Consider the following 25,860-nt stretch of genomic DNA (forward strand, 5'->3'; position numbering starts at 1 on the left):
CAGCTTTCAGTCTTTACTAAATCAATTATATTTTGGACACATATGTCACATGCAATGCCCGTACAAACTGAACTCACCTACTGCATTGGTTTTCTGTAGAAAAGTAGATTTGAAAGTCATCAGAGTTGTCATGGACATAAAGAAAACAACATCGTTCATCAAACTTGGAAATGCTGTAAAATTCACATTAAGAAAAGATTATTTTGGATGTAACTATTAGAACAAATAGAGCAAGAAGGAATTACAAACATTTAGCAAATTTCTTTTTCACAGTTAATTACCTCAGAGAGACAGTATGCAATTATCTTTATTTTCCTTACAACAAGAAGCTTTGAGTCTATTTATATATTCTGTAATCCTATCTCCAGTTTGATAAATGATTAAGCTACTGCTTACTTTGGTAAAAGAACCGTTTCTCTGAAGTGTTTTGAAGTTTGCTTGTTGTTCGACTTCCCTTCCATTTTTACACAGTTCCATCAGATTTCTTGGTATTTGATGACACCTCTATGGAAAGTGAATTGTTTTGACACTAATCTAGCTATCAAGAAAGCCTTTCTTTTAAGCTTGACAAGTACTTCTAGTTTTTATAATTCCATTACTCTGACACTAAAACTGAACTTGGAAATGTTTATAGTATAGCAGATCTATTACAGTATATACTTTTCATGGCCTTAATGCTGATAAACAAGTTTAGGGATGACCAATATTTACTCCAAACTGCAACAATAAGTCTGACAAAGTGATTCTTTATTGTATATTGTATCTTGCCAATGTCATATATATCCCAACTAAATGCACTGAAACAAAAAGTGAAGAGGCCATAAAACATTATATCAATATGAAATTAAATCTAGGAATTAATATCTTATTCATTCCAAACACTTGTACTTCAGTGTTATTCCACATAAATGCCAAGTTGTTACACTTGTTAAGGTACTGTCATTATTTTTGTGCATTAAATTAGTAAAATTTATTAGATTCTTGCCTGATCTGTTTAGTCAAACTCTTGAATTTTGCTTAACCTCTGTTGAGCTAGTTAGTTAAAATACATGACAGTAGACTACAGTACTCTTGCAGAATGTTATAAGATCAACTCGCTGTAGCATCATCAAGGGCTAGATGGACAAATATTCAAAAAAACTTAGAATTTTGCTAGACGGTTTTTTAGAAGTATGTGAAAATACACTACACCAGTCTATAGTTTGATTCTGGTACAGTAATTTCTAGTGTAGCAAGGTGAACTAAAAGGCAAAGCAAGATGATTCTTCCAAGGACAAATATAGGGTAGAGAAGAGAGTATCTAAATAACAATACTGTATTATAAATCATGTCATGCACGTAGTATACAAGACAAACTGGTTAGCATAAATAAAATTTAAGGGTTTTGACAGAGTATAAGATAACTGAGACCACTATTTTTTTTTACTAAAACTAATGCAATTTCAAAACTATATCAACTGTAAGTTGTCACATAGAAAGCAAACATCTAATTCCACTAAGGTTAAAAGATCACCTCTTTGAGCTTTGTAATCCCCAGCAGTGATTAAGAATCGAAGCAAATGAATTGCTTGCCTTTATTTAATTATCTTTCCCAAAGATTAATTTCTGTGCAATGCATTGACTGAAGGTAATAAATATGTTTCAGAAACATTATGCTGAGTTATGCTCAGCTCCACAGACTTCAGTAATGACAGGTCTTCACATCTACTCACATTGCATCGGAGTAGTAAAATAAAATGTCATATTGAATTCATTTAAACCAAAACCTGCTTCTTTTAGAAGAAAGTACTGAAATTATGGTAGAATCTACATCCAAATCCACAGCTGCAGGCTTTCACAGCAATCATCATTCACCTTATTCAGAGCAACATTTTTTCACTGAGCTTATTTGGTTAAGCAAATTATACAAGTTTGAAGACAACAAACTTGGAACCTAAAACTTAGGTGCTTGTGGTCAAAATTGCAGCCTAGAAACCCTCTGCTTTGAAAACTACAGAACTCATTAGGTATCTGATTTTATGCTTGTACTTGGAATGAGAAGGTTTTTCAAGCACTTAAGTTCATGCTCTCACACAAGTGACCCCAGATAACAGCCATGCATGTCCCTAGAAAAGCCTGATCCCACCAATGAAGTGACTCATGAGTTCATAGAGAAGGCAAAAGTCCACATCCTGTTTCCCATACTTACAGCTCCCCTGGTTCTTAGCTACAGCCTGCGTAATGCAGAGAGCGAGCAACACTGCTAGGCTGTACAGATAGGTTTAGTTTTGTTTTCTCTCCTGGTGCTCTGTCTCTCACCTCTCTGGCAGCAAAACAGCACAACTTAAGATATATAAGCTACCTTCTAAATGTAGTCATGTATTTTGCAGTTAATACCAAATGTGATTCTTTTCTATCCTTTCAGTTCTCAGAATAAACCTGTTCTTTCTGTATAATATTCTGATCTTCTTCTGGAAAAGTATTTGGACCCATTTACTTGTGACTAGTGTTTCCTTTAATCTAGGTATCACAAAACAGAACTAATTCAACTATTTTAAGGCTAGTCCTTGTGAAACTCCACTAGCAGGCTTCTTCCAGCTCAAGAATTCTTTCCTTAGCACGAACTATGTCCATACCTCATTTAATATTTCTCTAATAATCCAAGCTGTTGTGAATAGGTCTTTAGATAGAGCCGTATCAGAAGAATTTCTGAATTCCAAACAGAAAATAGATACCATGGTTTCCTTTTCTTAAAGGAAAACAGACAAGTTGTTCTTTGACTTATGGAAGGAAGCAAGAAGGAAGCTAAGGGCTCTTTTTTCCTTCTACCCTCCATGTTTTTAAATGCAGATGGCAATAACCTCACTGAAAAATTTAGAAAAATATATAAAAATAAGTAACAAGTTAGAAAACAGGGAAGTCTACCAGAGAATACACATGCCCACACTCTCCCCCCTGAGATGAGTATTCCTATGAGAAATAGCATATATATATATATAAATACAGCTCTGCTCATGCATGGAAAGGCAAACTCTTCCATTTCATGGCAGGTTGGACAGACCAATCTTTTATAATAGGCAATGTAAAACAGAGATTTAAGGCAGAATCCAGATTTTCCACTTAAGGGAAATAGAAAACATAAACAAAAAAACACTGTAATTGTTTTCTGACATACTAACCTTATTCCCCTAATGGAAGAAGCTGTAAAATTCCATTCATGAATCTGTTTCTGTAAAGAACAAAGAGCCATAATCAATCACAGTTTAACCTTGACTTACTATTGAAACCAAAGTCACAGCATGGTAAGCAAAGTAAAGTTTTTCCAAAATGTCTGTTTTAGTTTCTTTCTTTCTTCCCCCTCAAATAAGATTGATGTATAGGTAAATGAAGACCATGCATTGCTCTTTTACTCACTTGAGAAAAAATGGCACAGGGTGGAAGTAAAGGCCGCATTTCCTCATTTAATTTGAAGAATAAATCTCAAAATACAATTCACCAAACATTGTGTTTTGACTCAATACATAAATATTTCATATTAAACATGGAGCAGACTATGCCCTAGCCTTATCTAGTCTCAAAGTGAAAGAAAAGTTCATGCATCTTTTGCAGTTATTGAGCCAACAGCTTTCACCCAGGGAGCACACTGGAGGGAAAACAGAGGAAGGACAATCTGTGCCTACAGCTGTAGCTCTCCATAAAACTCTAGCTAATAGCTGGATCTTATTTAGCACTGCCAGATACACTGGAAGAATTTGTTCTATTAAGCAAAGTTGCGTCAGACACATTTACTCCAAGTAGTGAAGTATTTAAAACAGTGTACTGGAAAAGAAGTTCACAGATCCAGGTAATTATATGGTCTTCCCTCGCTCTAACATGCTTCTTTTCCACACTTAGCCTCTCTGAATTCTAGCCTATTCTCCACCTACACCTTGTTCTGATATTAAGAAGGGGTGGTGAAATACATTCCGGATTTCAAGTATTTCAATGTGAAACTGAAATTATTTCTCACTTTTAAGAGATTACACTGTCCATAACTGCGAGTACTCCTTTCCTAATCTCCTGCGCCTTATCCAATAATCCACGACAACAAATATTTCATCTCTTGACACCTACTTGTCACAGGCTGCCATTTCTTCTAGTTTCTAATGTTACAGTTATAAAACTTCAAAAATTTCTAAAACATTAAACACAATACTGGGCTTTATCTTTACTTTTTATCTAGCTTTGAACTGCATCTTAATAAGAATCACACAATTCCAATGAGAAATACTATGAGCAGACCAAATAACCAACGCACTTCTGAGAGACATGGTCAAGATAAGTAAAATCTGAACCAGAGGCCAAAACCACTTGAGTCCTAATTGTAGTCTCTCCTTTTACTTTCTCTGTAAAAATTCAACTTTCATATCTTCACTAAAGACATATTGAGGCTTGTGCTTCACAGAAACATAGCAAACTTTAAATTATTGTAAAGTGCTCCAAAATCTACATGTAAAAAGTGACTTTAAGCACAATGAACCAGAATACATGAAACACATCTGCTGATAGTTTTACCATTTCAGTAGGAGAGACATGCCACAAAGAGAGAGACCTCTCATCTGCTTCACTGTTGATTGAAACATATGCGGGCTGGTAGACTTTAGTTGGTTCTATCACCAAAACCTGAAGAGAGAGAATATTTTTCCTTAATAAACCAGCAGCTAATACATGACAGTATCTTCAGATGGTCTGATATAGACAATGGGTTATCTCAAAGTAAGGCCTAAAATAATTTTGGGGGGAGAGAGAAGGGCAAGACAAGACAGGAAGAGGCTGTGTTCCTATGTACAACAAAACATTATAATCACAATTCGCTGTAGGAGACTTAAAAGTATTTCTTAGAATGTTTTTAGGGTGGCGAGTTCAATGTTTTCAATAAAAAATAGCAGAACAGACGGTTTTGGTTCATGCAATGAAATAACAGGTAATTAAGTATGTAAGCATTTTGTTTAGAATCTTCCAATTCTTGTTATAACCTATGCAGAAACATAAGACATACAAAACTTGTTTGGACATAACATCTTACTGGAAATCTCAGTCCATTAGTTGTTTCTTTCGTTGCCTCAAAAATTATATCTAGCCAGAAAGTCAATCTTTCTTGTCTAGGAGAATGCTCTATGGTGAGTTTCTTGAAACGTTGAATTAACATCAGATTCTGAACTAATGATTTCAAGTACCTAGAATGTATTGAATTAGTGAGTTAACGGAGAGAAAACAAAATCTGACGAGATTCTAAAAACCACTTAACTGACTTATACATCCAGAAAATTAACTGTAAAATGAAATGCACTTTAAAAACTACCATAATGAAAATGATTGTGTTTTACAGGTTTCTGGAAAGAATAGCAAGTTTACTCAATACCTTAAGTCATAAGCTCATGGCTGTTCATGAACAGTATCTTTTTGCAAACTGGTATAGTTACGTGAGTAGTTACATGGTGATTACATGGTGATTAGACAGGATGTCATGAGTTAGAAGATGATGGGGGAGGGAAGCAGCAGCTATCTAAGCTCTGAAAAGAATGGCTTCACAATCTTTTCACAATTGCTTCATAAGGAATCATCACCAATTTCCAATTTCTTTCAAATAAAAGATGTGCTTCAATGAGATATAAACACAACAATGATGGGTAACTTAATTTCTTACCTTTCCCCTTCCTTCCCAAAATAAAAGAACAGAGTATAAAGTCTGAGTTACAAACAATCCAAGATGGAAAAATCCAGTTAAGATATCCAAGTGGCTACATTTTTTAAAATTTTATTTGTGTATTTCCCCATAGTTGGGTACTTGATCTACAGCCTTCTACCACATACCACACTGGAGGTTTCAGCTTAAAAAGTTTCTCTGCTGCTTGCACTGCTTTACCAACATCATTAGCCAGCATGCTCACACTGAAGAACTGTCCCACATCCCAGTAATTGTTCATTTTTTCTAGGCTTCCTTTTCTTCCCAATAAACTGTTTAACCGTACACCTGTAAAATTTCAATTGAAAACCATATTTTTCTATCAGTAAAACACTAGTAAGTGTTTTTTACTGATAAGTCTATCAGAAAAAGAATAGTAAGACTTGATTAAGCATTAGGGATAAAAATAAAGCAGAACAATTTTTCCCTAGGAAAAAAAAAAACATTGCCCAACACAGAGTCTGGGTCTGCAAATAACATCCCAAATACAGTTCAGACAGTCAGAACTCCTACCACACACAGTGTTGAAAAACCTCTGTTGCTATATGTCTGGACTATCTGCCTCCTGATTCTCAGTGTAAGCTGCACATCTGTGTGTCCTCGAAATCGGCATCTACTGCAAGAGATCAATGGCTCGAGGCTTACTCAAGTCCACTCTAGAGCAAGGTCAGGGGAATGATTTAAAGCCACCTTTGCATTCTTCCCCTTTAAGGTTCAAGTATGTGTTTCAGACAGGGTCTGATTCCAAATCTAATCTTCAACTATTACCTTTCTAGGAAGAAAGAAAAAGAAATCATATGATTTCTCTATGGACATATAATGGTGGATTTTAGTTAGTACCTACATGGAAGATGTGAATGTAGGTAGACAACTAGTTATTGTCCAGGTAGGTCCTTCCAGACAATACTTCTTGTGGATCTATCAGTTCAGGGACAACAGAAACCCTGTGGATCCTTCCCTAACATCCCTGAGGAGAGCTGGCCCACACGCTCTCATTGCCTTTGTTCCCTGTTGGCAATGCAATGGGATAATCCCTGTGGTGCAGTAAAGGCAGTTTATGGATGCTGCTGAAGTTGGTCCTTCCTTGTTCCTCTCCCATCTCTGGGGCTCTTCAAAAGGGCCAAGTTACATGAAAGCTGCTCCAAGACAACAAGGAGAAAAATGGTCCTTCAAGATCCCTGTGTTTTAGCCTGCCATCCAGGACTCGTCACTAAAAAGCTTGAACCATCTTTATGTCTATGCAACCCATCACTATAAGCATTTTGTTTTCTTCACAGGGAGAGAGACAGAAAACTTTTTTGTGACACTTTGTGTGGATATTTACCTATTTTTCTCAGTTCCATTGAGGTTTCAAACTGTTGTCCCGCAACAAGTAGCAAAACTGCAAGGTTAATTCCAGAGTACAGAGTTGACTGGAGTTCAAATCCTTTGCGGTACCTGCAGAGAAGAGTCAAGAGGTCACATCTCAATGTATATGAGATCTGAAATACTGCAAAGTTTTGGTAGGTATTTTAACCTATTAACTTACTGTAAGAACTATATGGCTGGTTGGTACCAATGGCACTCTGCAAAAAGCTTTTGAAATAAAGTAGCTTTTTGTTCTATATTGAGTAAGAAAAACTTCTGCTTAGTTTTATGTTTTGCCACCTCATTTAGTTTTGTGAAAATAAAACAAACTAGTTACTGTAAAACTCTTAAATGCAATAGAAACTCATTTTATTATATTATTCATATGAGAAAAATAATAAAAATATTAGTTTTCAGTGCATGTTTTAAAAAAGGCCCCAAGCCTTCTGTTTTAAAGCCTCACACTCATTAAAGGTAACTGAGACACAGCTGACAAAGGTTGAATGCACACCACTAGCAGATGCAGGATGAAGACAACTATCTGAAGATTGTAAGTTCACTATTACCCAACCACGTAGCACTAATACGCAACATTTGGGGGGAAGAAGAGAGAGAGGGGAGTATTTTACAGTTACAGTACAAATGGGGCTTTGAGCAACCTGGTCTGGTGGGAGGTGTTCCTGCCCATGGCAGGGGGGTTAGAACGAGATGATCTTTAAGGTCACTTCCAACCCAACCCAAGCCATTTTATGGTTTGAAACCCACATTGTTAACATTATTGTACTCAGCAGTAGTTGATACGATTATACAAACATACCTACGTGTGAAAGTATGTCAGTGAAAGGCTGTGTACATATGTCTGCCTTATTCTCTTCAGAAAATTCGTAATGCAGTTTGTCAATATTTTTCCTTATATACAGTAGATCATTGCATTTTCCTGGGGATCCAGCATGGAAATGGTCCTTGTACAGAGGACCAACATAAGTCCCATGGTCTCACTTGTACTTAATTTAGGCCTTGAAGCAGATTAATTTTTTATTTTCTATACAAAGACATGTGTAAATCATTGCGTGTGCATGTGCGTGCGTGTGTCTGTCCCCAATAAACTCAGTGTATCATTCTATACTCATGATAGTCTATAAAGACAAGCAAGGAAAATCATATTCAAAGATCTGATGCTTAGTAAACCAATTACTCAAAAAGGACCCTGAAGAAAAAAGATGTAAGTAGAACAATTGATCTTCTAATCCTTACAGCCCTGCTTTCCATAACCAGAAGTAAAAGTCTGAAAGTGTTTTTAAATAGATTGTTCTGTTTTGTTTTTCTGTTACCATTCAATGGCATGATCTCGACTATTGGTATCTTTACAGTCAGAATCAAGAAACATATCCTTGTAGATCCTCCCACATAAGCAAAACATATCTGGAGCAGGGTGATCACATGTCTGCAGGACTTGAAGCATGACTTGTAGTGCCTTCTCTCTGTCACCTGCATTGTTTCTTCTGAAATCAAATAGAGAGAATGAAATAAATGAGTTCATATCTGAAACAGTAACTGCAAAATGGTAGAATAATATTACCTACCATCTATCCCACCACTCATCCATCATTACTATACAGACTTGACTTTATTTAGATTGATGTATGGTTGATTGATAAAAAACAAATGTATTCTCCTATCATGGGACTCTACTTCTAGCTCACGTAAGAACTGATTTAAGCCCAGAAGTGCTCTATGAAAAAAATTTCCCATCTACCTTTATTCCTCCCTATTATAAGCAGACAGACTCTGCACATCCTGCAAGGACGAACAAGCACATGTTTATTCCTGACAATAATTGGTCATTTTCAGCATTCGAGCTCATTCAACTATACTCAAGATTTGTAATCATCAATCTAGAGGATCCAGAGCCAATACCTGGTAATACTGACTAAGTACAGGAGAAGATAGGTTGATCCCATTTTAGCCAAAAGAATTATGGAGCTCAATATGGTGTCTTTGAACTACAACAGGAATAAAAAGGTAAAAATTAACTGTATTTCTTTCTTAATTAAAATTCTTCAGATTAGAAAAAAATTGGGAAACAAACAGCTGTCACAAAGCTTCTTTTGACACATATTTAACAATCATATCTGTAAGAAATCAGTGATTAAATAACATTTCTATTCCTTATCATTATTAAACATATCAGAATTTTTGCCTTGCTTTATACTGCTGGTTTTGTAAATTTAGAATTCACTATTTACTGCAAAAAGTCACTTCGAACAATGAAAAATGTCTATTTGCAATAGTAATGCAAACACAGCTTAAGAGTTTAATAGCCACTTCAAGGCATTTTTTAATCACTAGAGAGATTTAAAATATTTACCAATCCCTTTTCAGAACTGTTTACCTGGTTTTGATCCCTACCTATGTATCCAGGAACAGGCTTACAAGTACTGTGGTCACTTTGTCAGCAATACCGGTAGCAGATAAACTGTTTCTGGTAAATTTATTATTTGCATGCCCTGAAAGGATTAATATTTACTGTAAAGCGGCTCAGTCCCTTAGGTAACCAGCTGATGCAATAAGATCAGTAACAACACATCTGTAGCAAAATTCAGGCTTCTGTGCATGTTAGGTGACGGAGAACACCTAATAGGATTAAACAGATTTGCAGGCAGTTGTGCAGGCTTTAACCTGCCTTTGAAGTCACTGGCAGAGTATAAACTTTCACAGCAAGTACTTGAATACTTATAAAAGTACTTTTTCTTCAGATTGACTGGTTTTCTATAATTAATACCGGTCTTCTCTAATGAGCACACAAACAGAAAGTATATTTTTGCAGTTTTACAAGAAATAAATGGAAGTTAAGAAGTGTGGGGGTAAATCCATTGCACAGGTCAGCATGCTCTAACTGAACCTGTTCTGAACTAACCAGATGCTCTCAGTAACAGTAACCAAGTTTCACTGTTGTTTATAAGAACACAAAGTGCAGTAAACAGAGCTTAGAACAAAATTAGGCACTAAAGCCCAACAGCTCCCAGGTCATGCGTAACGTGGTCACAGAAGTCAGCATGTAATGCGTTCAAGCTTTTGCCAAAAACACAAGAAATGCACAACCACTGTATAACTGACAGCCCTTCAGCATCAAAAAAGAAAACTGAAAAATCACTGCTTCCCAAGCAAGACTAACTCTGCCTCGTACAACAGGTTAAATATTTCTGATAAGATAAAGAGGTGGTATGTACTGATTGAAAAAGCATTACTTTAAAGAAAAAATACAATGCTTAAAGGAAGACCCTGCTTAAAATAGGACACTGTGCAGATTAACACTTCTGGACATCAAAGGATGAACCTGTATACACCAAAAATAATACTAGGAGCATTTCAAAAGACCAAGCCCTAAATAGACAGTGTACTAGAGGACTCAAAATAAAATTAAAGGCTTCTATCTCTTACAAGATAAGGAAAAATCATCATTAAAATATATATTAAAATTAAAAAAATTTAGCACATGACAAGTATAAACTAATCTAAAATATATTATTGAACAAAAAATTAGTTTAGATAACTTTATATTAAACTCTGTTTTTCACAGCAGCAGATTTGGGCAATACCAATTCAACATACCAATTACAATAATGTACAAATTTGGGAACGGTTATCACCTTCTAAAGCAATCCCCAAAAGAGCAGTCTAACCAAGAAAAAAACACTAAACAAAGCAAACAAAAACAAACAAAAAATAACAAACAGAAAAATCACGTAATTTATGCTACAAGCAACTTCTCTAACTCAATACAAATACATACTGTTGGATAATATGCAGAACCTGTTATGCTGAACCAATAGAGAATTTCATCTCTTATTTCATACCCTACACTTTGTCAGATCTGCATGTCTGACAGCTTATCATTTGTCTCAAGGTGTCTTGAAACCGGTCTGTGGTGCTATCAGCACAGTAAAAGAGATTACCTTAAACCCTCAAGGTTGTAGCACTGACTTCTATTTTTCTTACCCAGTATCAAATACATTAGCTTCCACACTCTCCCCAGGCCCCATTTAAAGTCATAGTAAAGCAAATCACAAAAACACAGGTTGAAAGGGATTTCTGGAGGTCATGGAATAGATTCTCCTCCTTAGAGCAGGACCATCTCCCAACACCAGACCTTGGCTTTGCCTGAAAAGTTGAATCTATTAAAACTCCAAGAATGGAGATGCCACAGCCCCTTTGAACATGAAAAGCTGAAGTACTGTATGTTAGGATGCACAGTCATGAGAAGGAAGGCAGAAATTGTTCTCTTTATGGATTAAATTGGTGCACCAGATGAGACTGATTCTGCAAAGCAAATCCATTGAATATGAGGTTTTACAGGTCAGAGCAGAATCCCAATAGGCTACTACAGCAAGGACCCTACCAGTTCATTTTACTGCTCTTTGGCTACATGCCAGCTCGCACTTAAGTATGTATGCTCCTCATGGTACCACACAAGTCACTTAGGGAATGAAGTCACACGAGTCACTTTGGGAACAAAATACAATCTTCAAATAGGCATTTTTCATTGGTGCTCTTCAACATACAATCCGTTAACCTCTTCATGTCTGGGATAAGATGTATCCTACCTTAAAAAAGTCTGCATACACAGGCAGTGAAAATAAGAGTTACTCTTCGTGGTTTGTCTGGGTTTGGGGAAGGCAGTTTTTAAAATCACTAATCGCAATCTGAAAATTATTTCAAAATACAGTTTTACTTTAGCAAAATATATTTTGATGGTAAATGAGCCAGAAAAAAAAAGACTACTACTATAATTTATTTAGAAACTATATTAAAACAAAATACAAGCCTCTGGAGAGCTGTTAATAATGCTATATTTTCCCCACTGGTTTCTTTTTTAGCACATTTTAGTTTGCTCCCTACAAACTTTGCCTTGCAAAAACTTGCACAGAAACCAAACAGAGAAAATAATTCTAAATTACGTGACCATAACAACTGCAAAAGCTACTGCCGGTGAGGAAAGAGATCTTCAAGTTACTTTTAAATACTAGAGCAATTATGAAAATATCCTAGCACTCAATAAAATACTGGCAAAATCCCCGTGCAATGAAAATGCTAGGAATTAAAAGGAAATAGACAAAGAGTAGAAATTAAAAACACCATGATGCCTTTTTACAAATACACAGCACACTAATCTTCAGTACTGTGTACAGTTTTAGGCTGTATTTGGAAAAGAACTTAAACTATTAGGATTAGGCAAAAAAAATCAAAGGGAGAGAAGAACAATGAATGGTATGGGATGATTTCTGTATGAATAAAGCTTCAATAAACTAAGGCTTTTCAGACAGTAATTACTATGTGAGATTTTTTTCCCTGAAAATAAAATGTTGTCCTGCAGGACATCATTATAGTCTCTAGTCACTTCCCCTAAATTAGTCTGTTCTGTTGCCAGTTTAGTTTTGCCTGAAAGTTTCCATCCTCCAGAAGTTGCTCACCGATTTGCTTGCCAATTATAATTTGCTCATTGCACTGTTGGCACATGATTTATCTGTCTGCTTATGCTACCATGTTTCTTTAATCACAGAAGCAGGCTTCTCATTTCCCTGTCTACACAAGCCTCTTTTATCTGTCTCCCCATCCTGCCCAACTATTCCCTTCTCCTTTACATCTCTGAATCACTCTGTAGGGCTGCAAACCTGATGGAAACAGCTTAGCACATAATAAAAATAAATTTTTAAGCATATGCATATAAATGCGTATATTGAACAAGCAGAACTGAGTTATGATCAAGTTACGTTGCAGCTTCAGTTTTGTATCACATCTCTTAATTTTATGCTCTCCACCTTGTCCTGCTGTCACACTTTGTCTCAACCCAGGGTTGGAATTGGACATTCTTATTCATAATGAGAGGTATTGAACTCAAACACTTTCCTCGGAAGCCAAGGGACAAGTTGTAAAATGAAGCAATAACACCTCTTCCAAAAAGCATAATACATTTTAAAACTTTCTACTCCTAAGTTATGACAGGATTTTTTTCTGTCTCTTGCCGCCCCATCCCCACTTCTCCACACTCTCCCTCTCAGAAAGAAGCTGCAGTTCCATAACCTGGCACCCTCAGTCAGTGCAACTGTGGCTTGGATTTAGAAGCCCAGAGGCATGCTATGCTGCTGAGACATGTTTGCTTGTTTCCATGGGGGAACAACTACACCACCAAGCAGTAGGTCCTAAAGGATATGCTCAGGCTCTTTCCTTGTGTTGTGCTCACAGCATGCTCCTTAGCTATTGATATTTAAGGGATCTGAGACATCTTGGATTTAAAATTCTTTAACTGCTAATGGCACCAGTAACACTGCCTCTACAAATCAGTCCTGTCCCCATCCACCACCTCCAAAGTTCTCTAGGCCTCTCCTGCTCCAAAGTGCAAGAATAGTTTGTAGACATTTGCTTCAGGTTCTTCAAGTTTTCTTTGAGTTTGTGCTAAGGGAGAGAGGTTACAAAACTAGCAATCAATCATCATTTACAGAAAGCAGAATCTCCTTTTCCCTTCCCAAATGTACTTGACAAACACAAAAATTACTACTGCTGTCTCAGGAAGTCCCCGAGCCACAAGTTGGTGGAAGTAGTAGGAATATTTAGGGAGATTTATCAGTATGCATTTTCCTGTCTCCATACTCTTCCCCAGGTATCTCCTATTGACCACTGTCAAAGACAGGAATCTAGACTAGAAAGAACTATGCCTTGAGCCAGTATGGCCATCCTTACACTGTTTCTCTCCCCTAGCTCTCAAACATAATCCAGAAATCATATTCATATCACAGCATCTCATCTGGAATAACACTGCCTTACAGCAAAAACCAAATTCTCCTTTAACTCTTCTTTTTGATTTCATGGCTTCTTTCTTCCACCTCAAATCCATTCTCTTCTCCAAATCCTTCTCTCCATTGCAGTCATCATAAGGAGTCCTAGTTCCAAATATCCCTAAATAAGAAATTCTTCCTGCTGCACAGGCTGGTATTACCAGCTTTAAAGCATTGGCATGGTTAAGGACCCAGAACTATTCTCAGTGAACCAAGCCTTTATCCAACAAAGTTAACAGGAAAAACATGGATTTCAGTGAATTATCTCACTCTGTCAGTAACAGCTGATATAATAGTTCTTTTTTTTTTTCACCTTTTTGTTCACATCTTTCCCTGTATGGCTTGTTTCCATTCGTCTAGCTGGAGAAGACCATATACTATAGAAAACCGTAAGTCAGTGAAAAGTAATTCACTCAAGGGAATCCACCTCTCACTTTCTTTACATTCATGTTGACTTATGGATTTGATCTCCTTTTATTATTTTAAGGCCTCTATAAGCAGATTTCTTGAAGAGCAAGGCACAGGGGAATAAATCAAACCATAACAATTCTGAAAACATTTCCCATAGAATAGTACATTCAAAAATAGCAACCTGTTTTTTCCACTCTATTCCTATATAAATCTTGTTTATCTTCTGATTTCAGCCTTGACTGAATCAATGGTTTACTGCATATACTGCGATTTTTAAAAAGCCCTGATCTCACTGTCATTGCAGAGGGAATGTCAGAGAGACAACTTATTCATTTGGTATAAACCAAACCATTCCTAAAATAACTGGTCTTGATATATGATATCGTGTTCATTTACTATAATGTACAATACCTTTGCTTACAGTAATGATATGTAATTAATAATAAAATATGTATTTTGAATTGTGTTGCATAAAAATAGGACTCAGGTATGCCTTAATGACCATAGCAGACTATCTGAACTGCTACTAACTGTACAGAAACATACAGCAAAAAAGATTTTTAAAGAATTCTTAATTGTTGAGGAATACAATGACTAATTTGAATTAGTTTTTACACTTGCACTCTCATCTAGAACAAGAAAATAATTTGTGAGTTAAAACACATTTTACTGATGATGCAATTTGATTGTAGAACCTTCAGTAATTGAAACACTGAATGGAAAAACAAGACCCTAAACTGAGCCTTGAGTCTGGAACTAAATGTGCAAGTCTCCAGTTGGATATGACAATGAAAAAAACAGGTGGTTTTTTTTTCCTGCCCTTATATACACTTGAGGTGCTTTATGCAAGCCAATCATATAAAATGAGAAACACCATGATGTGTTTTTTACTAAATCTGTGTAATTGCAGAACAGAACATTTTAAATAACCCAGTGTTTTTCAATGAGAATAATTTCCTATGGCTACTATTATTCACAATTACTAGTGATTTTCTACTTGCACCCTGTTAAACCTTTCACTTGCTAATTGCCTTTTTTCATTATTGCATTGAAATATGTTGCTTGTTAAAACCCAGCATGCTGAGTTAAATAACAGTCACTGCTGCTGCCCTCATGTTTCATATAAGTGAAGACAGAACTAGCCTGGAAAGAGACTGAAGTCTTCACAGCTCTGGCCTTGTGCTGGGTTTGCTTTTAAAGTCTACTCTGTTTTGAACAGAATTTGGCATACCCTTAGGCCTTTTTGCAAGCTTCCAGAACTTGTTAACTCCAGTCCTGGTAAATAAGGCCAACTGGGAAATACTCAAACATTAAGTGTACTGCGAATAATGAAAAACTTTATTATGCTGCCCTAAATTAGTGAAGTAGATCCTAAGCAAACAGCCAACTGACAAGCACGCTTAGCATTTGAATTAACTATAAATAACTGTACTTTATCTACCTGCTATATATATACTACAGCAACAGGAAATAAAACAATAAGGAACAAACTAGCATTCTTTTTTATTACTCTTTTAACCTGATTATAAGCAAGTAAAATTCACAGGAATGGATTGCAAAACTTTTCTGTCCCATTGGCTTTGATCATGATTTGTTTTATCATTTCTGCTCAATGCTTTTAGATAATTTGAGGCAATACAAAGCACAGAATAGGAAATACTTAAATTTTATTCTAAAATGATTAAATAAGAGAAGACATTTTATTTTTTTTAAATGCGATATCACAGTTACTGCTTTCTACAAAAGACTTGTTAGAAAACATCAGTGGATTTTTCCAAAAAAATCTTTTAAGATCTTCTTTCACTGTTTGGTTTGGGGCTGTTTTCCCAGATAGATCAAAAATTTAACTATTGCTTATAATTAATCCACATGATACTTTAAAACATTGAAATATTTTGATTCTAAACACAAAAGTCATGAATATATACACATATAATACATTAACAAAGCACATTAAATCACTTTGTATGTCCATTTCCCTTGAGAAGAGTCTTGAGGTTTTTTAGTAACAAAAAAAAAAGAAAGAAAAAAGCTGTAATACTAGAGAACGAGTTTTAACACCACGCCATACATGCAGGTAGTATTTCTACCTTCTTTTCATTAATAAAGACAGCCATTGCACTAGATAATCATGCAAATTACTTATTGGAGAGGTAACTGGATGCATTCACATATTCAGATTCTATAAGATATCAAATCCCAGGGTGTAAGCTTCCACAAAAAAACAATCCCAAGAATCACTGACTAGCTTCTTTGTGTGTGAATCTAGAAATTCAACAATAAAAGCACTGGACAGACACCAGCTATAAGGGCAGCACATGGAAGAGCTCGTCTGGCAAGAGCCAGGTCCTAAGGCTTAGCAGTATTAACTTAAGTCAGTCCCATGAACTACAGATGCAACTCACACAGGAAAGCAGAGTGGACAAAAGCAACAAGCAGAGTGGACAAAAGCAACAAACATAGTGACATGCAAACCATGGCACAACATTTTAAAACTGAAAAAAACCTCAACATTTCAGAAAAAAACCCAGAAATTCAGGTCATCATTACAACATAAATTCAGGCCCCATATGTGCAGTTGCACTGTAAAATTAAACTGGATGATCAATGTAATTTTTGTTTTGTTTGGTTAGTTTTTGTTTAAAGGAAACATGACCACTGCTCATCTCATACAAGAGCTGGGTTTACTGTGAGGTTCTGCCGTGGACTTGCATTCTTTATTGTTGTTGAGGCCACTCTGTATGACGATCTTCTAGCTTATGCAGGTCCCTTCACCCAAAGACTTGCCACAGAAGTGCACAGTTCTCATTTTCTAGGAACACTAGCTTGAGAGCCTGAAGGCTGGTTAATAAAGGTGCATTTGCATTTATCGCTGAAGACAATGGGATTTTTAAATATTTCATCATGCTTTATACTTCAAAAGAAAAATCACACTGCAGGCACCTCAAGCTAAGAGCCTTTAATAAGTGGACCTCGTGTGTCTGTTAGTTCCACATCTGTAAATGCAAGTAAACATCATTGTTCCATTCCTCCATGATATGGTGATAAATTACTCAACTACTGCAATAATAAATATCCAAGGACCCATGAGGAACTAATGATACTCCATGTGTGGGGTGGAGGGCTGTGCCATATTATAAATGTGTATTTATCATACAGCGCTGTTACATCTTTAACAAGCAGACTGACATAAAATATTGAGATATTGATCAGCCGACCTCCAGCTATTCCAGTGCACCACACCAGGCAAAGCCCTCAAGGGGAAAAAGACAGCCTTCAATTACACATATATTTAAAAGCCAAGAAATAAAATGGCAACCTTGACTCAGAAATTTCTTAGCTTTCAAGAATCTGGAACTATGAGAACATCCTTTCATGGTAGCTCCCATAACTCATCTTCTCTTTACACAATGCTTGCCTCCCATGCAAAGTATACACTGAAGCAAACAGCCATCTACCCCTGAAACACCCAGCCCTCAGTTACATAGCATCTTACTTCATACCAAAGCTGTGAATACAAATATCGAAAACATTCATGTCACACATTTGGGCTGAACCTTTATACCTAAAGATGCGTTCCAACCTATGCCTAAATTAAGGTGCAGTCAGACCTACATCTCAGCTGGGAGGCAACAAGGAACAAGGTCTTAAACCAACCTGCATCTGTATTAAAGGGAGTACACTCTGCTCTGCTTGTGTGGGGAGTCAAAATTATCTAGCTTAAAACACTGGCAGGGGAATGGCCTTTTGCTCCCCAGGACTTCTAAGCAAGCTGCCAGGAGGGCAGCCTATAGTCCAGGCTTGGAAACAAGCACAAGTCTGTCATTGCAAATGTCCATTATTAACCTCTCTGTTGTTAGACATAAGAGATGACAAATCTAAGATGCTCTCAACAGTCTGCTCTGAGATGGAAACCAGGGAGGAAGACAGTGATCTAGGAGAGGGGCTGTGCTTAGAAACCTTCCTTGTGAATCAGGGCACCAGAAATTAGCATGAAAATGTCTGTCTCCCCTACAAATGATGATGGTAAGTGCTTTAGTACATTTCTGCACAGTACTTTGCAGGCAGGCCCAGGCTTGCTTTGCTCATGATCCATGCCAGGTCAGACCCAGGCTGACTCTGAACCAGAAGACATGACTCTAGTGCTGACTCTAAAGAAAAATTATCTCTGTCCCTTCCCTTAGCACAACTTGTTAACTTGGACACAGAACTGCGGTTCAGATTTGGCTTGTGTCCACCTGATGTACCCACAAAGACTCTGAGGCCCTCAGAGGCAATCCTACCGCTTGCCTGCCACATTGCTAGCTCTGTGCAGCACCAGAATAACACGGGCTTGAAAATGCTAGGTGACACTAATTGCCAACAGAACTCAGTTACAGAGTCCAAGAGGAAATAATGACTTTCTCTGTCGATTATGATCACAGTTCTGGCACAATTCGTAATTAAATTAAGTAAACATTAACTTCTGCAGGGCCAGATATTCGTACAGCTGCTGATTCTATTTTGTTTATGATGCATTTTGTTGCTGGTAGGCTCAATCGGTTGCACTGAGCAACATTAATAAGGCTTTGTATGCTGAAATTATTGGAATATTAAGTGAAAACATTGTTCTGTATTTTTAAAAGTAGATTCTGGTAGGACTCACAAAAAAGAATTTGTTTTTAAGACAGAAAAAATAAGTGATTCAAAAAACCCATGGAAATAAGATGCTAAAAGCAACACTTTAGGGGTCACTTTGAACTAAGTTGACTTGTTCTGAAAATGGTCGAGTCTTAAATCTCATCCAACATTTCGTTTCAAGAAGGCAAAGACATCTGAAGAAGCTAAATTCTTTATTCTTACTGATAAAAGACTGGTCATTTATTTCTGAAAAAATTTCTTCACAGAAATGTTTAAATTGTTCCCAGAAGAACACAAGGAGAGTCACACTGGTTCAGGCTAGTGACCAAGTTAATGAAATCTGTTGATGGGGAAAGCAAGTTCATGAGCAATTCATTTTATCTTGTCTTATAAGGACACCATTGGCATTGCCAAAACAGAAGATTTAATGGCAAGAGGGTAACATGCCCCTCAAAATACAAACAATTTGAAGACAAAGACAGCAAAGGAGCCTGCCAAATTTATTATGCACATCTATATGAAAAAGTTTTAAAAACTGATCAAATCACGGTATTTTCCTAAGGCGCGGCAAGGTATGACTCTAGCATTATTCTTACTGGCAGATTTAAACAACTTGTGTCAAATTCCTGAAATAATAAGAAGCTGGACAAAGTACTTCTGAAAAAATAGGGTCAAATCCTTTTCGTTGAAACCACTTCTCAAGACATCAGTATGATATCTTAAGGTGACTTGAACTTCAGAAGCTGTATAACAGCAAGGCTGCAATTTTTAGGGGTTGGGGGAAAAGGTGGAAAAAAGAAAACCATACTGTTCAATAATAATAATAATAACTATACAGCCAGGAACATGGTTAATAATGTACATAATCACAAGAAATGTCAAAATACTGGCTTCTACTTTTAAATACTGCCTCGTGGTACATTAAAAAATTCTATACCAAAAGTGCATTTTTCCTTTTATTTTTAAGCAGCCTAATGAGAAAATTATCTTTCATTAGGTGTAATAAATACCAGAGCAAACTGCAAGTTATAGAAATGGATTCTCTCTGTCTTTATATATTCAGATCAAAATTTTCTGAAAGATACACTTCAGCAAAAGAAGTTAACAGACTCAGTGGATGATTGATCAGCTAAGATTTAATGGTCTATGATATCAGAGCGGAGGATCAAGATACCAAATGCTGACTACCAGTCTTAAAAAAAGCCCCACCCATTTAGGCTGAATTATATGTAGGAACTATATGCACATATTTGGTATCAAGAGCTAAATATTAATAATTTATCCTTCTTCTTATTAAAAAGGCTTCATCGTCATCTAAATTTGGGTTAAGTTTCCAAATATGAGCCTAGTTATCTTTTTCTGTGAGAGATTTGGGTATTGTCTGGCACCTGGTACATTTCTTCTCACAGAGGTAATTTTCATTGTAATCTCAGAATTTACTGTTGTTCTTTTCTTTCGTAAATTAATAAAAGCACTTAAAATAGCTTTAATTCCACTCTTCAAAAACACCTCTATAGCTAGCTGCCATAAAAGCATGGGCATTAGAATCAGGCACAGTATCAGTCACACCTGTGCTGAAGACTCTGTATACTACTACATTCTTTCAAAGATCAATTCAAGCTTCTTGCCACTGCATCACTCAGATGATGACTCAGCATATTAACAAACCACCAGATCCTTTTCAAAAATCACTGTTTTCTGTGAACTTTCCCGTCAGCCTGTACCGCATTCTTTGTTCCTATGTGTACAACCCTGCACATGGCTGCATGAGAATGATTATTTTTTTAGAGAATACAGTCTATAAAATGCTGTGAGAAAACTGTTCTTTGACAAAGAACTGTCACAGTGATCCAATATTTTTCTAAGCAATTATTTTGCATTTACTCCTAAGTCTGATGAAACTGTCAAATGGCACAGACTTACTACCACTTTCCATAAAATGCCACAGGAACTGCTTTTCTAGATCTATTAAGTGCTTAATCCCTTTAACGTATGCCATCCTGATGCTGCCCAATGCTAATTTTAGTTAGACTGCAAGTCTCAGGTTTTAGTAGCATGTGGATTGCATCTAACCGGTTACTTTTATTATTACATGTTATTTCATTTGTATAAGATTTATTTTCTACAATACAATCTTAATATAAATTCTTTAGAAATGAAGTAACTATTATACATAGGCACTAGAGAAATATGTAGCTAACTAGAAGAGTTCAATAGTATTTTTGTTTCCTAATCTAACAACATGCCTGTAGGTCCAGGTCACCTTTCAGCCTTTAAAGGAAGCTGTATCATGAATGTGTATTCTTGGATCAAGCAGTGTTTGTTACCTATTACTTTAATAACTCACCCATAACTCTATTATGCTAAACTTTTCAAGATGTTCAGAATAATCAGTGACTCAGAATAAACAATCTCAGCCTGACCAAGAACCCATTGGTATCATTGGAGTCTTTCACAATTACCCAGGCGGCCTTTGAAACAGATCCACCCTTGTCATGCTGTTGACAGAATGAAGGTTGTTGGAAAACAATGATTTCAAAAATTATAAGCTGTCCTGACAGATATAGGAGGTATGTGATTAACGAAAGATGACTGTGGTGAATATCAATGTATGAAGAAAGGGAAAATAATTTGATATTATCTGTGCTATAAATTTATATATAAGTCCATATGGAACAGCAGTAAAATGAAACAACCTCAATCAATCATCCTTACCGATTCAATGCAAAAGCATAATGAAATTTAATGTTGTGTTGATCAGCCAAATCACAGGTAGGAAGCATTTCTAGTGTTTCTACCAGCTTCACCATAGCATCATAGTCCTGGTATGAATTAAGAAAAAAGAAAGAAAATAAACTGAAAGCAGAGGAAAGACTAAAATGGATCATGATTACTAGACAGTATCTCAGCTGACTGTTCCTAGAAGAGTCAGTGAAACAGCCACAAATTCTGTGTAAGGAACTAAACAGGGATTTTGTCTGTCCATGTCAGTACTTGGCTCTTCCTCACCTCAATACTACTGCCCACATTACTGAATCCCTCTGGATAGTTTGATCAATTACACTCCCAGCACCAGGAAGGAGAGGTTATGAGTCTGGCTTTTTCAGGCCTTATTAAGGACTTCTGATGACAGGTCATCACAGACTTGAGCACAGTTCATTCAGTATGTGAGCCGGTTATGCACTCATTTTGGTAACCCACATATACATTGCTGAAGAAGCCAGTTTACTGACATCACAGATGGCCTCATATTAGTTAATTTATTTGTTCAAAACAGGTTTCCAGATGACTACATTTCTCAAGGGAGAAAATCTTTCAAAGGAATGCAAACGATCACCAGAGGCAACCAAAATGAAGTTGAATAAAGTGCTGCAGGAAAATACGCATCCCAGAATGGAAAGCTGGGTTATGCAGGATGATGTGGCTCTCACGACCCATTTATACCTATGAAATAACCAACTTAGCTCCTGATGGAAAAAAAATCCATAGAATGGTTGGAAGCATATTTTAAAAGGTATGTCAAGCAGACAGGCAGGCAGTTTGGAAATTCAGTAAGCACATACAATGGTGACAAGAAATGCATTTTCTTCATTTCTAAATGTATCTGACTTTGGTGTGGGAGAAGGAAGGAATGGAAGGGAAAAGCAAACGTCTTGCTTAGTAGGGGATTTTTTCTTTTCTTTTTTTTTTTTAAGGAGGTTAAAAATTACTAAAAACACCACCTTAGGAAGTCACCTAATCTGTGTCTCCTGTTCACAGGCAAAATAAATAAGAGCTTGAAGTGCCTTAAGTTGCGCAACAGAGAGATCAAACTTAAACACTATAACAATTTACTGTTAGCTTTGAATTACTGTTCAACAAACAATGAAGTATGGAAGAACAAACAAGAGCCAAAATCCCATGCTAAAACAATCTTCCTTAGGCTTTAGGAACATACCTGAATATCTCTGTAAGAAAGAAGTAGGTTTATGACAATGTCTGAAGTCAGCACTTCAGTATTATCCATGCGAAGCTTAATCCTGGCCAGCTCCTTAGCCAGTTCATCTCCTTGATACTTCTCTCTAGCTTTTCTAATATCATGTAACAGTGTTTCTTTGTAATAGGCACTAAAGAAACAAAAGACAGACAAACAGGAATAAGACTGTTATGACACATGGTTATATTTCTAATAAAAAGCATAATTTGTAATAAAAAATACCATTTCCTCAGAGTGAGGTGCACATCAAATGTTCCCACATTTTGCATTAACTCATACATATTCCATCCTACATGACCTCAGACTGTGGGGGCCCTGGTGGCCTTGGTACCAATACATTTACAACCAGGATTGTGAGATAATTTTATCAGCACAGTAAAGCCAGGGCACTTCTTTGTCCCATTACTGACAAAAGCCCCTTTTAGGCACTTCAAAATAAAAATGGCAGAGAGAAAAGAGGCTTTACTGTAGGACTTCACAAAACAATTACCAAAACAAAATCACCCACAACCCTGGTCATAAATGTCAGAGACAAAGTATACAGGTAGCTTTGGACAGCTGATGCCCAGAGCACTGTTTCAGGGTGACATAAATGGTAAGCAGTGCCAAAATTTACTACTACCAATGCTACTAATGCTGGTAGCTTCATGAGCCTGCACTGCTGAGCATAGCTGTCCTGTATACTGACCAACATTACTGAGTTTCTGCCCCTCCTCTTGTCCCTTTCCTCAAACTGGGCCTGTGCTGCCTGCATGCAGCCTCCCCTCTAGCACTGCTTTGGAGAAGCAGGAGGCAGCCTGTGCTTCTTCAGACCAGCAATATCCCAGTCGCTGCCCAGCACAGTGTCACAGAATAGCAGACCTGCCATGGATGGAGGTTCTAAGGGACAAGGTGTGTGTGAGCAGGGTCATCTGTGGGATCCTAAGAGTGGGACCAGGTGAGAAAAGGAGTTTTTTAGGAGAGCCTTTCACTTGGGTGAGATGGCACTGGGGAAAGAGAAAGAAATCCGAGGGCCCTCAGCACTACCTAATGCTTCAGACACTAGGAAAAAGATAACGTAGAAGCTCAGTTTCTCCCAGTGTATTCTAGAAATACAAACAAAACCAGACTAGCTGCAGAGTACAGGGTGAGCAATCAAGAAAGACTTCCACCTCCAGCCCAAATCCTCAAAATCCCAACAGTCCCTTGTAGAAGTGGCTGAAGACTATCACGTTTATTAGGTTATATCAGAAGGCTAATGTTAAAAAAACACAACCAAGCAACAAACCATAGAAATTACATTTGATTGCCAGTTGCTGCCCTACATATACACTTATTTGGCGACAGAAAAGGACAGTCTTTGGCTTTGAGCTCTACGAAGAGGCTGTGATCTTCTCTCTTATTACAATCTTATGCACTGTAAGTTACACTTAAGCACTTTTATCTTATCCATGGACCACCTTTGCTTACTGATATTTCAGAAAGTAACCATAAATACATTTCCAGCATAACATGGTTAGTTAACTGCAACAGCTGCAGGACATCAATACAGAAAGCAGCAAAGTTAGCAGCTTCTCTTAACATTATATTAAGTGCAGTGAAAAATAAAATTAAAAAAATCAATGCTACTAGAGATTCTGCATCTTTTTTCATGACATTAACAAGAGACTATCAAAGGTTCTGGAGGTGTATGTGTTGTAAAATTACCATGAGGTAACATGAACATCCTTAAGAAGGCTGACAAACTTGTCCACCAGCGGGACACAAAGTGGCCCAAGGATATTATCCCAGCTAGGTTGCATGTACTCAGAAGCTCTTCGTTGGGCATCACTTTCACAGCAAAAGTAGTCAGCACAAGGTGTGACGATGTATGGAATAAAATAATAATTGCCACTGGAAGCCTAAAAGAAAAACAGGCACAGTTTAGAAAACAAATGAAAGTGGAAATATGTATACACAGAATCTTTCACTGCCAGAAAATACAGCTAGATTAGGGCTCGTGAACTATGAAGCTTTAGCACACTGTTTAACACATGATCTGCAAGCATTAAATTCAAGGAATTTTCTGTGGAACAGTTACAATTATTAACAAGGGTGATGAATAAGGGTCCAGCCCTCTTAAGTTACAATACAACAAAACTGCTCATCCATGTGATGCATGGACGCTACATAGGGTCTGACAATTACAAGCTAACCTTCTGGTTCCAGATTTTTGAGGTCAGAGATGCACTTGCATCCTCTAGGCACACTCTGTGCTAGGAAGGATATGATGCAGAGTTCCCCACAAAGAGAGAGAAATGCAGAAATACAGGCATTGGAAGGACTTTTTGGAGATTTTTACTCTAGAAGAGCCTACAAAACATCTGCTGCATGCTGCCATCAAACACCATACCAACCAACCAAACTTTGAAATGTTTTGTAATATATCTATGACTTTTAACACAAAATTCTACAAGTGCAAACAAAAAATCCTCAATATTCCACATAAAAAGTGTGCACATGATCAAGATGCAGAAACGGGAGAGAAAAATAGAAATGTCACTCAGTATTCAGTTCCTGAGCAAGACCCCAAAAACCAGACAATTGTGAAATTTTCCACAGCTATGAGAAGCACCACTATCCCATTTTGAGCTACGACAATTCTCTGCTGTTTAAAAGAGAAGCAAACTTTGCTTTTCAGAGTAAAGCCATAGAAGCACTGAAGCATGGGTCTGTATGATACATCTAACAAATTAACTACCACTAAATACCCTTCAACTGCTACCTTGGGGATATCAAGGCTGCAAATACATACAGCACAATAATACCTTTCATTTTCTCATGTCGTCTTAGCCTGCAGTAAAGCCATAGCCATTTAAAGTCACCTTGAACAATGGGAGAATGCTGAGATAATGGAAAGGATGGCTATGAAGATCGCACATTTTTATACGCATTAATAAACTAGACAAGAGAAGTAAACTGCTCAGAGAAGTAACAATGTAGGGCATGCA

General features: G+C 36.9%; 1 protein-coding gene across 1 annotated transcript in view; it reads right to left on the reverse strand.

Annotated features, from left to right (window-relative positions):
• Positions 1–73: 73 nt before the first annotated feature.
• LOC104539713 (mitogen-activated protein kinase kinase kinase 15-like) overlaps positions 74–25,860 on the reverse strand; it is a 35,243-nt gene continuing 9,456 nt past the window's right edge. The window contains exons 4-13 of the mRNA XM_010183308.1: positions 24,578–24,771; positions 22,853–23,021; positions 21,631–21,737; positions 8,383–8,553; positions 7,029–7,141; positions 5,833–5,992; positions 5,045–5,195; positions 4,534–4,641; positions 3,159–3,208; positions 74–173 (exon numbers count right to left, since the gene is read on the reverse strand). Coding sequence (XP_010181610.1) covers positions 74–173; positions 3,159–3,208; positions 4,534–4,641; positions 5,045–5,195; positions 5,833–5,992; positions 7,029–7,141; positions 8,383–8,553; positions 21,631–21,737; positions 22,853–23,021; positions 24,578–24,771 — 1,323 coding nt within the window. The remainder of the gene's footprint in view (positions 174–3,158; positions 3,209–4,533; positions 4,642–5,044; positions 5,196–5,832; positions 5,993–7,028; positions 7,142–8,382; positions 8,554–21,630; positions 21,738–22,852; positions 23,022–24,577; positions 24,772–25,860) is intronic.

The sequence above is a fragment of the Mesitornis unicolor genome, unplaced genomic scaffold (assembly GCF_000695765.1).
Source record: "Mesitornis unicolor isolate BGI_N332 unplaced genomic scaffold, ASM69576v1 scaffold20944, whole genome shotgun sequence".
NCBI classification, from domain to species: domain Eukaryota; kingdom Metazoa; phylum Chordata; class Aves; order Mesitornithiformes; family Mesitornithidae; genus Mesitornis; species Mesitornis unicolor.